At 45.7% G+C, this 15,837-nt stretch overlaps 1 protein-coding gene across 3 annotated transcripts in view; it reads left to right on the top strand.

Moving 5' to 3' along the window:
- Nucleotides 1-15,837, top strand: part of LOC146810058 (peroxisomal acyl-coenzyme A oxidase 1-like) — a 203,796-nt gene that overhangs the window by 152,873 nt on the left and 35,086 nt on the right. For all 3 annotated transcript variants that reach the window (XM_085616956.1, XM_085616955.1, XM_085616954.1), the window contains exons 11-12: nucleotides 14,854-14,959; nucleotides 15,071-15,214. In XM_085616956.1, the coding sequence (XP_085473082.1) occupies nucleotides 14,854-14,959; nucleotides 15,071-15,214 (250 nt within the window). The remainder of the gene's footprint in view (nucleotides 1-14,853; nucleotides 14,960-15,070; nucleotides 15,215-15,837) is intronic.

Raw genomic sequence — 15,837 nt, forward strand, 5'->3', positions numbered from 1 at the left:
TATTACTGGGCCTCACAACTAATAGCCACTAACCACTGGATCAATGGCTCCCCATCTAATCCGGCCTTCCATCTAGAACGCTACCAAACTGGGCGTGAGGGATATCTAGGCGCCCTCTATAGTAAGGCCCGAAGGGGCCGCTACTTAGGGCCTATATCGCAGACAGTAAATATCTGGCATCAGGCCACTCGTCGATTGGGATGGGCGGACAAACTTACAAAAGCTACACCACTTTGGTCCACTTAGTGACTGGGTCTGCTGTGTCACCACGCGGGGTTTAATAAGTGGGACACAATTGGCATCACTAACATCGGCGACCTACTACACAGGGGCAAACTTCTCACTTTCAAAGAGCTGCAAACCAAACACGCACTCGCACCAGGTGAAGCTTTTAGGTATTTACAAGTTAGACATGCCCTCCTCACCAACATCCCGGATGTGTCCTCTCTGCCAGACTCCTCCCCCCTGGAGGACAGGCTGCTTTCGGAGCCACTCCCGAAAAAGGCTGTCTCGTACACGTATCGAAAGTTTTGTAACAATCTACCCAATTCCTTCCAGACCCTTAGGGAAAAGTGGCAGAAAGATGTGGACCCATTGGATGATGACGATTGGCAGACTACACTGATTTCTCCCAGGGAAACAGCGATAAATCATCGCTTTCGCCTTATCCAGCTACAAATCCTACACCGAACCTATCACTCAGGGGTGCTTCTAGCCAAGATAGGTAGCCGGACAGACGCACTCTGCCTTAGACGATGTGGGGGGGACAGCACCTTTTATCACGTCTTGTGGGACTGTCCCGAGATACACCCTTTCTGGAACAAAACAACCCGAACAATGAAGGACACGCTGGGCAAACAGCTCCAATTGTCACCAAGGCTTGGAATATTGAATATATGGGAGCTCACCGATTTGACAGAAATTGAGCAACAGTGGGTAGCATTGGGGTACCTGTTGGTGAAGAGGGCCATAGCCATGCTCTGGGGCTCTGATAAAAGACCTTCAACAATAGGGTGGGTGGCAGAGATGGACAGCTGTATGATAGCAGAGAAGGAGATCTACAAACTACGAGGCTGCCCCAAGAACTGGGACAGGAAATGGGGGAAGTGGAACGCCTTTAGGGGAGAGATTTGTACATCACCAACGGAAGACATGGCGAATGCGCAGACGAACTGACCAATAATCTTTTCACTGTCGGGTCTGGGCGACACAAGACTATTGATGTATTGTTGTTCACCATATTTGCTATGTACTATGATATCGTAATGACTGTGCTTTCAATTTAATAAAATTATTATACCAAAAAAAAAAACGAACTAGTCTGGCGACATTCAGTGGGGTGTTTGTATTGAAAAATTCTCTTATTTTTTTTTTCACTATCTCCGTCTTAAGGGACAGGGTCTCTAGGGGTGTTGCGTGTTGGCCTGCAGTTACCATCGCCCACCCCCTCCATGACTCCCCTTCCCCCAGGAAACTTCTATATGTGTATGACCGGAAGGGAATATGTGTGATAAGTCTTCCCTGGCTATTGAATGAAGGAGTTTAAGTGACAGAAATATAGAGTCAATGCATGAGTATATGGAGTGGGCATGAAAGAAGAATTAATAGTCATTTCTTTTGTCTTCCAGGCTCTTCTTTTTGTTCTCTGTTTTACCCCGCAAACAGAGTCTTTGTGTCTGAGGATGATTTGATTGTCTTCTCAAGTTTGAGGTTCCATGCCTGGTTGAAGTCTTCCCCTACTAACAATAGGCCTTCCGTCTCCACTCGCATTGCCCTATAGAGCCCTATCTGTAAGCACTCCTGTGAGGTGTTAGGGATGTAGAGGGTCAGAAATGATTTGGGTCCATGGCAGAGTGTGAGTTGGACTCCCAACATAGCAGCCCTGCCTTTCTGTTTTGAACCTAGCCCGCTCTTCCAGATGCCTTTATGTCAGCGGAAGCTTAGTATTGATTGAGGTAGTATGCGGTTTATGTATAATTAGTACTGTTACTAGAATTTGTCTTGCAAGAAGACAATATCTCTGTCATGCTTCCTGATATAACTCCAGAGGGATATATGATTAAACAACTACTGCCTAAACCACGAATTCCTTAACCACGAAGGCTAAACAATGAGCAATGCCAAACCACTACATTTTTTTACGAGTTCCTAAACCACGAAAATATTTAAATTGCTCATTACCTATTTACACCACTTTGTTCTTTTTAATCTGCATGTTTTTGTCATGCAAACAGAAAAGAAATGCAATAATCGATGAATTTTTATTGGCTGCCTTCTCAACTGAAAAGGAAAGCAAGAACTCCCAACCCGCTGCAGGCTGCTGCTTGCATGGCGAAGCAGACAAGAATGCGTGCTGGTCCCGCCGTGAGTGCCAGTGCCTGGCACATCCTACACAGGGATATGTGTGGAATGATTGTGTGGGGATGGCCAGAGCCTGCTTCTCTCTCAGGAGTACCTGCTAGAACTGGAATCTGGCTGGTGCCAGCAGATAATCGGACGCTGGATCTCGCAACTGCAATTGTTGGCTTTTGTAGTTTATGGGTTCACACAGAGATACACACACATCTTGGAGTTTTTGCAAAAATGCAAATTTTCACAGACGTTTTTTAAAGTTGTTTCATTGATTTAATGTAAATTGACATTTCCCTCCGTATATGTGTCAGTACTATATTCACCAAATTTAAATCTGCTAATATGTCTTCCTGAAACATTTCTTCTAACCCGTTTTATAAATAATCTTGGGTACATCATTGGTTGTGGTGTTCTCTGAAGTGTTTTTTCACTGCATGCTTTGACTACGGGTGCTTCGCATTAAAGACAGCACATAAATATACAGACATTCACATCACATTGAGAAATGCTACACGTTTCTGGAGTTCACTTGCAGCCTCTTCACACATTATTGGCACAATCTGCCCTCTGTAACATGTTGGGCACTGCAGTCCTGGGTCAGTACCTCAGCACCAACATATCCCGCTTCAGCTGGCACACAGGAGATGATGACGCACAAAGCATATTAGGCAATTTCGTCCGGGGTAAATGAAGCACAAACAAGTGTCAGATCACACAAAGGGAAAGGTTTAAAAAAAAATGCAGGCTGGAAAAAAATAAAAAGAGAATATTTTGTAAATGTTTTGTAATTTGAGCAAACATGAAAAGAAAAAAATTAGAGCTGTTTAGCACCTGTTTACGGCACAGTCACTACCACAAACACAATGATCGTAATTGTCTTTAAAGACTACGAATATGTAGATAATTACTGCGCCATAGTTTAGCGGCATTATGAAAGGCAGTTTGGGCCGCCTGAGGGGCTGCTTCCCCGCGCTCAGCTTTGCCGAGTGAATCATGCCAGGGGGTGAAGATCGTGTCAGGTCAAGAGGGGAGAGACTCGTGGTTTAGGAAAGTCGTGGTTTAAGAAAATAGTGGTTTATAATTGTCGTTGTTAAGGATTGGTCGTTGTTCAGGATTCGTTGTTCAGGTAACTCGTTATAAAACTTTGTTGTTAAGGATGTTTCTCCTCCAGAGTTGTTGTCTTTTGTTCTGTGAATTTATTCCTTTTATGTTCAAGGATATACGTTTGTATGACATCTTGTCAGTGAAAGCTGTGTCTACCAACGTCCTTGAGAGCTCTGTTTCCTTACTCATTACCCAGTAGCTTTTAAACACTGCTTTCCCCTGCCCTGTTGCCCTACTTAACTGAATTGGGCCAACATGGCCCAATCATTTTCTCTGAATAGTCTAACATATCTGTTCCTTGAGTACCAGAGATGGTAATACTTCCCTTTTCAAACATGAATAGTGACATGAAGTTTGTATTCTTGTAGATTCCAGTGATATCTATCCAGACTGTTGGTTTCACTAGACCCTTCCCAAATGTCTGTTACGAACCCTCAGCCCCCAAAATGTATCTCTGCTATTTTACCACCAGTAAATCGGGGGAACATTGCGCTTTCCTCCTGCTCTCCATGATTACCCTTCTCCTGTGGCTATTGTACGCTGGTTCCTGTTTTCTTCAAGTGTTGTAGTATGCCTTGCTTTCCTTCCACCATGCAGCCCTAGAGATTCCTCTGGTACTCCTGTTGCACCTAGCCATCTAACAGATACGTTGAATGTCCTTTTGGCGGGAGAGGTCCTCCAAAACCCCCTGTTAGTCTTTATCTTCCTCAAGCTTCAGGATGTTCTCCGCTTCTTTCAGGGATGAGATTTCTTGCTGTTTTCCTTTCTGTTGAAAAAGATGGCACCATTGATGGGGAAAATGCTGGTCCCTGAAAATGTTTGTGACTGGGCAGAAGTCTCTACTCTTTCGAATTGTGGTAGCTGAAAGTTCTTTATATATTTAGAATTCTGGTCCCATGTAGATCACACCATCCTTAGACCAAACTCCTAGCATGATCAGATCTTAGTTGTTAAAAGAAGTTCACTCTTGTTACAGTATCTGGTGGTAGGCCTTTCTATAGCCCAGTAGTTTAATTCTGAGTTGTTCAGAGGGACGTCAGGGGCAAGGGGGCATGTATGATGTGCATGAGATTTGTCAAGTAATCTTGGATATTGTCTCTGTTGATACAGCAGTGTTCCCTGCTTGTACTCCTACCCTGAGTGCTCACCTGTCTGTTTATCTGGCATTCTGACTTTTATTTTTGGCCCTGGTGTCATACTAATGTTGTGTCTGCTCGGAGGCCTAGGTGAGACACTGACAATGTAAGATATAGAATCTATCCTGTGACTTGGAGGAATGCATCAAGTGCACCCTCAGACTGGACAGAGAGACTATTGTCCATGTCCTAGGTTTAGCACTTAATGCAGTAGTGGCAGCATACTGCGGCCACACTTAATTGACCAGACCTTTTTATCGATATCAGTGTAAGTGTGACTTACTGGCAACTTTCGTGTAAAGTTCTGCTATTACGTGATAACCTTCCACTGACACCCTGTGTATGTGTAGTATTCATGTAGTTCTTCTGTAATGTACAAGTTCGAGTACTGAAACCAGTGTAATTCACTTTGGGTGTCCCTGGTTTACCATGGTAAAAGATGGAGGATGAGTAGAGCTTCCCTAGACAATGGAACTATATTGCTTCCATTCCTTTGGCTGGAGATCCAGACACTGAAGTGAGGAGGATGGCGACAGCGCTACCTTTAGAAATGCAACTTAGACCTTGTTAGCAAGGGGGCTGCTGATTAGCTCTTCCTGAATGCTGCCATTTCGTAGCTGGCTAGGGGAAAGGTAGGGCGCAGTGTCTATTGCTCAATATGAGGACGTTTCTCAGTAAGGCATACCTCTTGGTCCATTTGGGATTACTACTCCAGAGACTGTTTACAACTATGTCCGGAAATGTGGCACTCCATTGTGGCCATATTGTGAGTGCTTCAATTTGGGGACAGCCCCAGTGCTACATGCTGTGAAAAGCATCACATTACTCAAAGTGTGTGTCTGGAGAGCAGCCTTGGAAGGACACTTGAAAGAACTACTCTACACCTGTTCTTAGGTTTTGAGACCATGGATCCACATCTCCTGTCTATATCACATGTATAAAAGTGGGATCCAAGAACAACTGCTTTTTGTTGCAGTTCCAAGCTCTTCATGATCAGAGCGGGGAGTGCCCGCAGAGCATTTAAAGGACTAGGACTAAGGTTGGTGTCTGCCTGACCGCCAGGTTCCCAGCAATTAATTGACATCTCCTGAAGTCTTCACTTTCTCGTGGAAGAGCTAAGAGTCTTGTCTAATGCCTAGAAGCTTACTTGCGGACGGAGGGAAGTTGTCTGCCTCGCACTGTAGGGGATGAGATTTTCACTAGGTGAAGTCTATTGTATTCCTGGCCTGAAGAACACTCAGAAAAAAAGGCCTCCTCGGAAAGTGAAGCTAGAGCAATCCATGCTGCAGAGGGTTTCTCTGCAGATCCCGGCAAGAATTGCAAAGTCTACATTGTCCTGAGCTGGGCTGCATTTACTTTGCTATGTGTATTGCCCAGGTCTGGCTGGATCTAACTTGCCATATATACTGAACCAAGTCGGCTACAACAGCCTGAATGCTTATGTACCTCCTTGGATTAGGCTTCAACTACCTTGGTGTGTTCATTGGCCTGGGCCAGGGCCAGGGCCACAAATGCTGTGATGAGCATCCACCCAGAAGCAGGCTAAATCTGCCTGATTCTCCTGCACAGTAGTGCCAGGGCTTGCTGATCAATGCAAGACCATCCAGGGGAGCTGTGCTTTGAGAAGATGCTGATGTCTGTGGTTTGGGCTGCTGAGCTCTCACTAAAGGAATCGCAAAGGACTAAATACTGATTCCCTTTCCACCGGAACATTAGGGATATGAACCTGAGTTAACTGGGACTGATTGTGTATTTGACTTTTGAAAGCTGGAGGTGTAATCTGCACCGAGTCTTATTTATGAATCTGCCATTTTTTTGCTGTGGAACAAATCCAACAAGGGTCACTTGAAATGAAAGAGCATGGAGAGGGAGCTAGACCCACAAGAGGCTCATGATCAGGGGTACCACCGCATAAGCGGGATTACATTATGTAGTATTGAATACTTATGTGCAATTCAATTTAAAGTACTTTCTTTTTCCAAAAGACAAGCACTCGGCTGAACATTAACAGCATTGTGTCTGTTGGTTGATAGTTGAATTCTGAGCGCGTTCCCCCTGCATAACCTCTCGGAGAAGCCTGTGCCTGCTCACCCTTGCTACCCTGGTAGTCAAGTGTGGAAAGGGTTGTAGTTGGCGTAAATTGCAGAGCCATAATAGGACAGATCCCAGGATCCCAGTGGCAAATGGTTAGGTTCTAGTAGTCCCGGTCTCCCCTGTGGCCCTCAAAATTGGGTCTGACCGTCTCCCTCTGCTCCTCTCAGAATGCCTTTAATTTGTTTATTTATTTTCAAGGTCTTATTGCCTGGCTTGTATTCCTGTGTTTTGTTCTTCTACTGCTGGACTCCTTACCTACACTGTGCTCGAACCTCCTATCTGTTGTTGACCTGGTTATCCAGCCTTTCAAATTTTCCTTGAGATTCCACCATTGTTCCTTGCAGTTTTTGGAGCCATGATATAAGATCTGTGCGGATTGACGCATCCTCTAATCTTATTTCCTTCAAGAAGCAGTCCAGGTATTTCTGTGTAGTACTAGGAGCCATTGGGTGTTCTTTTGCTTCTTCTAGGGAGGCACTCTTTATTTTCCAATCCCTCTTTATAGTGTCCTTCCTCACTCCTGATTGGAGCCATAGTTTCTGCTGTGTGCTTAACTTACCCCTGGCCTACATCTGTTTGGTGTCAAGTGCTGCATATTGCATGTGTGATGTATATGTACTGGGTGTATGTGTGCCTGTAATTGGCACAATACAGGGATAATGCAGTACTATGCACTGTGTGTATGTTATATTCATTTGCTGGGTGTATGTGTTCCTGTGAATGGTACAATACGTGACTGACTCTGCGTTCCATTTTGGGAGAGCCAAGGCTGCATGGTGAAACATGAGGAAAGGAGGTAGAGGAATCCTTCCAGACAGATTTGTGTAGAGTTGCATTCCTGTAAGCTGGGTGGGACACACTGCAGAGTGAGAGACCCAGGATCTCCAGTACGCTTTGAAGGTTGCTTGTGATTCAGGGAGAGGTCACGAGGAAGAGGCCTGGGCACATCTCAAGAAGGAGCAGGGCTGTTAAGAGAATCACAAATAGTAGGGCTGAGGCCCTGGGCTAACCTTTTGATATACATATCACTGTGGCTGACATACAGGTGTGAACTCCTATTCCCTCAAATGGCCTGTGTTGTGGGACTGTCAGCGTTGGAGTCACTCCTGTTGTGACAGGCAACTTTCTGGAGGAACAGAGTGCAGAGGAGGTGGCACTTCAAATGAGACCCCCAACATAAACTTCAAAGACTCTAAATTGCATTTGGTGTCTGGAAATGGACTATACAAAGGGGAGCTTGAGAACCCCAAAATTGTCCATTTTCAAGCAGCCAGTCTGGTTGTGGAAGGAGGAGAAGCTCTACAAGACATTGTATGTGACCAGGACTGGGGTTCAAGGCCTGCTAGTCTCATAGCTGGGTGAGAGGACATCACCTTGGAAATCCAAGGCCACCTGCCTTGGAGCATGAGGGGACACCAACCTGGAAATCCAAGACCACCTGCACTGGAGCCTGGATCACCAACACCTGCTACTTGCTAAGACCAGTGTGCTCTGTAAAGAAGAGAAAAGCATTGGAGAGATTGAAGTCCAGTGGGGACTCCTGTTGTGTGGGTTCCATCAGCGTGGTGTGAGGAGATGGCTGCTGCACGAATAGGTCTTCGACCCTCCTATACCAGAGGAAGGCTGCCATGAAGATAGCCACAATTGTTGCTGCACCGAACATACCATCATCTGTGTGCAGTGCGGCAACCTCGTATGCCAGGGTGGCCGCCTTGAAGAGATTGTCGTGCTGAGTGGGCTGTAGCCAGTGTGCAGTAGTGAGCTGTCAACTCCGTATGCCAGAAGGGATGGCTGTGAAGAAATCTACTGCGCCAGTTAGGTTGGAGCCCGTGTGCAGTGGAGAGACGATGACCCCGAATGCTAAAGGGGACCACCAGGACCAAGCAAGAAGTGTGACCTCGTCGAGAGACACCAGAGGAGAGATGCCGCCGTGGAGACCCTTATGGCCCTGCACCGTGACTTTGGATCTGCATTGAGACTTTAGCACTTCCCCACCCACTCACCATGGGAAGGACCAAGAATTTACCCAGCTTGGGCGAGCAACAAAAAGCCTCCATTTACTGTGGCTTCATGACCTCTTGTGAGGAACTTGAGGTCTGCCAAGTGCAGCCCACCTGGGCTGTGTGCAAATAACTTGCCGGAGACTGCAGCTCCAGTGCCCGCGTAAAGAATGCCCTCAGTGACTCCAGTCGCTCTGATTGTGCAGGAGACGTTGTTCACCCCCATCTATCTACTTCCACCCCATTGAAAAACCTGGACTGCTCAACCCACACTACTACTGAGACTCCTGTTCTGAAGGGGTACTTGGCTCAGTTGCTCAAGACCCATAGTAGACTGGGCCCATGGACATCCGGTGTAAAAGGCCTCTGCCCCCACGGCTGGGCCCAATAACTTCAGCTGGCCCAATAGCCCTCCGAATGGGGTTCTCGCACTCCTCCAACTGGTGTCTGTTTTCTTTGCATCATTGAGGCCCCCCCCCGCTTCATACTCTGCTTGCTGGTGTGTGGGGCACCCGCAGGGCCTTTTGCTCCACCCCTTATGCTGCCTTGCTCAATCACCGGACCCCACTCCTAAAAACCCCTCCCTCTTCCCTAGTCATCTCTTCCACCAAGAGTCTCAACCACATCTGGGGGTCAACGGGCAGCCCAGCATACTACAGAGCCTTTGATTTCTGGTTGGTCAGGATGGTCAACTGCCTCATGCTATGACCCACAGAGGAGTCTTCACACAGTTTGCAGACCCCACGATTTCGTTTACCTTTTTTTGGCGGATCAGGGAGGAAGGGGAGTCAGCCCTTGGACTCTGCCCCACCCTAGCAACTAATGGCCTCCTCTGGGTGCCTTGCGGACCTCTCTCGGGGCCTTTATTGCTCTGTTGGCACACTGGGGCTGCTCAGTCTGTGCCTAAGATAGCGCCCGCTTCCAGTTTCAGGTGACACCCACCTGCTGCTCCTGAGTTTGTGGCATGCCAGTCTTCAGACTTCAGGAGCTGAGTTTCAGACTTTCCATCCTGATTCCCAGGGCCTTCACGTCTGTTGGTGTTCACCTCGGCGAGCTGAGTTTGCTTTAATTGCTGCTGAGTAGCCAGAGGGAAGTAGAGCTTGCGGCTCTCACGTCTCACTACATGCCCAATCAAGCCACGTCTTTTGCAGTTTAAAAAAAGTGTATTTAATTTATTTCTCGCCATTGCTAATTAGGCCGTGCAATGGTTTGGGACATGGATAGGAGTAGCAGGAACCAGTACAAAAGGTAATAAAATACCTTTACAACACATCCAACACCACACATGACACTTACAACACATTTTTCTTTTGCAATGCATCTAGTAAGTTACAACACGTTATATTTTGAAACTCATTGTAAAGTGGTTTAAGGCAATGGGTTCAAGGTAAGGTTTTGCTCTGGGTGATATGGGTTTTAATTTTCTAGTGGCAAGTAGTGTTAATGGGATAGTAAGCGTTAATTTTTTCATAATTTTATTTGTATTTCCATTATATATAAGGTCTGGGGCCCATTAGCTAGATTATTAAGGCACATCAAATCAACCGTACCAATAAGCTTGCACAACCAATTGACCTGCGAAAACTGCAGGCAGAACAGCGGAGACATGACACAGGCTGCCACCGACCTCACTGCGCGCAGGATGTCAAGATATGAGTATAGATAAACGATGATATTAAATTACTTGAATGATGTCGTGATCAGATAGCAGTATAATGTCAATCTCATAGAGGGTCTAATTGTGATATGGGGGTAAATCAATGCCTCATTATATAGCCCAACGGGACCATATTTTGTTGTGTTTCAGAGGACAGCCATGGGCCAGAATGATCGCAATATCTGCTCTCATGCATTTGTCTATCGCCTTCTTCCACCCACCTATTGCTGGGGGAGAGGTCCCCTTCCAAGTTTGAGCGATATCCCGTTTTGCAGGTCTAATCCCAAGAAAAGCAAATGTTGTTTGTAGTGATTCCCGCCTATCCCCTCTGTACTATGTAGCGGGAACAACCTAGGGTCATATGGAAGTTCCCATGACAAGTCCCATGTCCCAAGCAGGACGCAACTTTATGCCAAAAGGTTGCAGTAATTTGTATTCCCAGACCGTATGTAGGAAAGTGCGTTCTGCTTCTCCACATCGGAGGCATGTGGGGAACTTTTTTAATGTTGGCTCATGTCTCATTCCAGCACCTAATTATAATGTCACTTTAACATTCTGTTATTTCAGTCTATATATATATATATATATATATATATATATATATATATATATATATATATATATATATATATATATATATATATATACTTCAAAAATAAAGCCCCACTCCGACTTCTGTGCAAACAAGACTTTATTCGTCTGAAGCAGCATATATATAACTCAAGTCCTGACTGGTTTCGGCGTCACCACGCCTTGCTCACAGGTGAGTTCAATATTTACAATGTGGTCACGAGGCCATAGGATCAACTACAGCCCCCAGCATGCATCATCGTTGCTTTGTAATCACGAGGCATTACTTAGTATTCATGTTTTGCCCAAATAGCGTTTTATGAACAATGTCCCAACAACGTATCAAATTGTAATGTGCACGCATTCTTTCTCACAGCAAGTGCACTTTTATGCTGCCTCTGTCCATGATAAGGGTTAGCACTGCAGAGCTTCCAAGAGGAGAAAACTCCCCTATTCCCTTTCTCTCTGATGCGCTACCAATACTTCTGGCAATCCTTCGTTTGGTGCGCGAGAGCGTGTCATGCCCCCTCCATAAAATCCAGCACAACATCCTCCGTTTACTGGGGGCCACCGACTCTGCAGGGTGGGCTCAAAGGTTGCAGGAGCGGAGAAGCCTGCATATTCAATGCTTCAAAAATAAAGCCCCACTCCGACTTCTGTGCAAACACAAGACTTTATTCGTCTGAAGCAGCATATATATAACTCAAGTCCTGACCGGTTTCGGCGTCACCACGCCTTGCTCACAGGTGAGTTCAATATTTACCATGTGGTCACGAGGCCATAGGATCAACTACAGCCCCCAGCATGCATCATCGTTGCTTTGTAATCACGAGGCATTGCTTAGTATTCCTGTTTTGCCCAAATAGCGTTTTATGAACAATGTCCCAACAACGTATCAAATTGTAATGTGCAGTCATTCCTTCTCACAGCAAGTGCACTTTTATGCTGCCTCTGTCCATGATAAGGGTTAGCACTGCAGAGCTTCCAAGAGGAGAAAACTCCCCTATTCCCTTTCTCTCTGATGCGCTACCAATACTTCTGGCAATCCTTCGTTTGGTGCGCGAGAGCGTGTCATGCCCCCTCCATAAAATCCAGCACAACATCCTCCGTTTACTGGGGGCCACCGACTCTGCAGGGTGGGCTCAAAGGTTGCAGGAGCGGAGAAGCCTGCATATTCAATGCTTCAAAAATAAAGCCCCACTCCGACTTCTGTGCAAACACAAGACTTTATTCGTCTGAAGCAGCATATATATAACTCAAGTCCTGACCGGTTTCGGCGTCACCACGCCTTGCTCACAGGTGAGTTCAATATTTACCATGTGGTCACGAGGCCATAGGATAAACTACAGCCCCCAGCATGCATCATCGTTGCTTTGTAATCACGAGGCATTGCTTAGTATTCATGTTTTGCCCAAATAGCGTTTTATGAACAATGTCCCAACAACGTATCAAATTGTAATGTGCACGCATTCCTTCTCACAGCAAGTGCACTTTTATGCTGCCTCTGTCCATGATAAGGGTTAGCACTGCAATGCCTCGTGATTACAAAGAAACGATGATGCATGCTGGGGGCTGTAGTTGATCCTATGGCCTCGTGACCACATGGTAAATATTGAACTCACCTGTGAGCAAGGCGTGGTGACGCCGAAACCGGTCAGGACTTGAGTTATATATATGCTGCTTCAGACGAATAAAGTCTTGTGTTTGCACAGAAGTCGGAGTGGGGCTTTATTTTTGAAGCATTGAATATGCAGGCTTCTCCGCTCCTGCAACCTTTGAGCCCACCCTGCAGAGTCGGTGGCCCCCAGTAAACGGAGGATGTTGTGCTGGATATATATATATATATATCGTCGATCGGGACAAGAGACCCGCGACTTCCTCAGGGCTTAATGTATATGGAAAATTCTTGTAAGCCTTCTGGCTGGTTATACTTCCATCCCAGCCTTAATACTGCAGGGAAAGGTAAGGATTCCAAGAGCGGTCAAAACCTCTATCTTAGCACGTCAAATCAGCCCGTCCGTATATACAAGTTCAGTTCTCCAGTATTAGGTTACGTATTACATCGATGAATGGTGCGCAGTGTGTGGCAGCGTCCTCACTGCTTCTAAGTCCGGCACCTCAGTATGGCCGCCGATGAGGCAATAATCCCTGAGGAAGTCGTGGGTCTCTTGTCCCGATCGACGTAACGCGTGTTGGCTGGAGTGTCTACAAGAAAATATTAAATTATTCTTATCTGCCATGCTTGTTCTCCTACCATAAGTGATTTACCTGTGATGCTGTTCATTTGTGTGCTAGGGCTGGATTTACAATATTGTACAGATCCGCAGATCTGAATTGTGGGGTGTTGGATGATTAGACTCTCCCTGTGCACCAAATATCATAATTAAGCAAAAAGATATATACCGATAAGTGTGAGCGCCTTCGCCATCCAGGGCATAATCATCCCAATCAATATACCTGTACACTACACATCTCATCAAAGGACCATTAAAATATCATTACATCTTTCCCCCTCTGATGGATCTTCACTGGCTTCCCATCCAACCTGCATCATCTACAAAATCAAGGGCATTGCCTTAAAGCAGTAACATTCCGCTCCCAATGCTACCTGACAGAGCAACTGCGCGTCTCTGCAACCAAGATATTTCTAGACCAAGTCAAGATCTGCAACAAAACAAAAGAACACTGAGACAAACCTTTTCCAACTATGCTAGGCACCCTGAATCTTGATCAAATTACCACTGCACATCCAGCTTGCCTCAATCTCCATTGTTGATAGGAAAATTGAAAAGATTGCTCTTAAAAGAGCACATTATCTGTCTTTGAGAAATCTCATAGAGCCCACTCCCCACCTGGGCACAAGCTATAAAGACTCCTCCATTCCCTTCCCCACTTGATCTTGAATTCTCTCCAAGCTCCTCTTAATATACAGTGCTTTGTGTCTTAGCTACAAGGTTTGCACTTTATAAATGCATTCCCACCTGGAAATTAAGGGATACTGTTTCGCTATTTTCCTAAGTGCCATCATCAGGTTACCATTAGTTTGTCTGGGTGGTGGGAGAGAGTACCACATATAAGGGAAGGGCTTTCTTTCCTGTGATTAACAATATGAAAGACAGCTAAGCAACTCTTTGTGTGCTATAGTCTGAAGAATACATTTGTTATTTTAACTGAGAGGTATGTTTAATTGGAAGCCAGTCCAAGTCCTAATTTATAGGGGTTGTGATGAACATGCCTTTTTTTGGGCAAAGCATTGCTACCAAGTTCTGTAGAAATAGCTTCTTGGAGGTCTGCCTAATGGCTGCCCTGGTAGATGAGTTACTCTACTTCTGCCACCACTGCAGGTTTAGAGCAACCTATGCATCTTTGTTTAGGGGCCTGCTTAATTGAGGGAGGTACACTTGGCTCTGGGGCAAATACATGTGAGGAGTGACAACATGCCTTTCAGATGCAATTTGCAAGCATTGTACTTTTTATAGAATGACAGCTGTGTGAATGTAAATGGAGGATTGTATTAACTTGGACAAGTGTGGGCAACAAACGGGCCTTGGTTATAGATGGGATTTAATGTAGGAGGGAGCATGTGCAGTGATAACTGCCTCCTATCTTCTAATTTCATGAGTCTAAAGATGCAGCATGCCCAGCTAAACCCTAGGTTGCTCTAGGTCTTGCTCTCCTCCCATGGGCCATTCTGCTACAAGTTGTCTGCTGGTAGATACTGCCACCCAAGACCTGTTGCCCTCCCATAAAAAAGGAACTTTTTCTAATGAGCCTTTTTGTAAGGGGCCCTCTTTCTATCTTTTTGCTATTTTAGATCTACATTTGCAAGCCGATTGCTGTACAAATGTTTCTTTATGTGGATGGTCACATTAACGGAGGATCATTCATTCCTATTCTTAACCAGTATTCTCTTTCCTTTCTACCTCCTGGTGCAACTTAGGCTTGTGGAGGCAGCAGCCAAGAGTGTACAGACCGAACTGAACCGCCGGCAGACCAAGGAGGATGCCTGGAATCTGAGCTCTGTGGAGCTGGTGCGAGCATCTGAGGTCTGTTTTTATTTTATGGGGAGATTGGTGGTAGGGAATGGGTCCTGTAATGTGAGGGCATTTGCACTCAACCAGATAGCCTTTTCTCACAAATCCATGTTTCCTCTCCAGGCACACTGTCATTACGTGGTGGTGAAACTTTTCACAGACAAGCTCACAGAGATTGCCGATGTGGCCGTTCACAACGTGCTCAACTCTCTGTGTTTGCTCTATGCACTGCAGGGCATCCACCGAAACACTGGGGACTTTCTGCAGGTGAGTTGTCCCATTCCACAGCCCTCACCCAAGATGCAGTCTAGATTTGTTTCCCTGATGGTAGTGTGTGTTCTCTGATATCAACATATCACTAGTGAAATGCAAACTCTGTACAAAAAGTAGGAGTCTAGCCTCTCTAAACCATGTGACCCCACTACTAGAGCTTGATCTTCTCAAACACACTAAAAGACCTGCTCTGTCCCCAGTACTCATACAACATGTTCTAACCCGCCATGAATCCAAAATGAAAATGACAAAGGCACAACCATATCTCAACCACACTGGAATTCACACTGCAACTCAAAGTGTTTAGCTCTTTGGCAGCTCTACTGCAGGTCCACGTCTGACTCCCCTTAAGTTTTTCCACATCATGTATCCCTAATGTGGATTGGAAGGTGGCAAGTACATTTCTCTTTGATCTACTTTGCCTATTGTCTGTTTTGTATCCCCTCAATCACTTAGTCCGTGGTAGGTGCTCCTTGGGTGTACGCATATTTCAATGTCTCCCTTTTCTATGGCGGGTAACCTTAATGCAGACTTGCACATCTTCAGTGCCCTATCTCTCTAACTTAAACACTTCTCATCTGCCCTCTTTTTGTGTGAAACACAGCCTTTATGAAGAT

The sequence above is a fragment of the Triturus cristatus genome, chromosome 7, assembly GCF_964204655.1.
Source record: "Triturus cristatus chromosome 7, aTriCri1.1, whole genome shotgun sequence".
Lineage (NCBI taxonomy): Eukaryota > Metazoa > Chordata > Amphibia > Caudata > Salamandridae > Triturus > Triturus cristatus.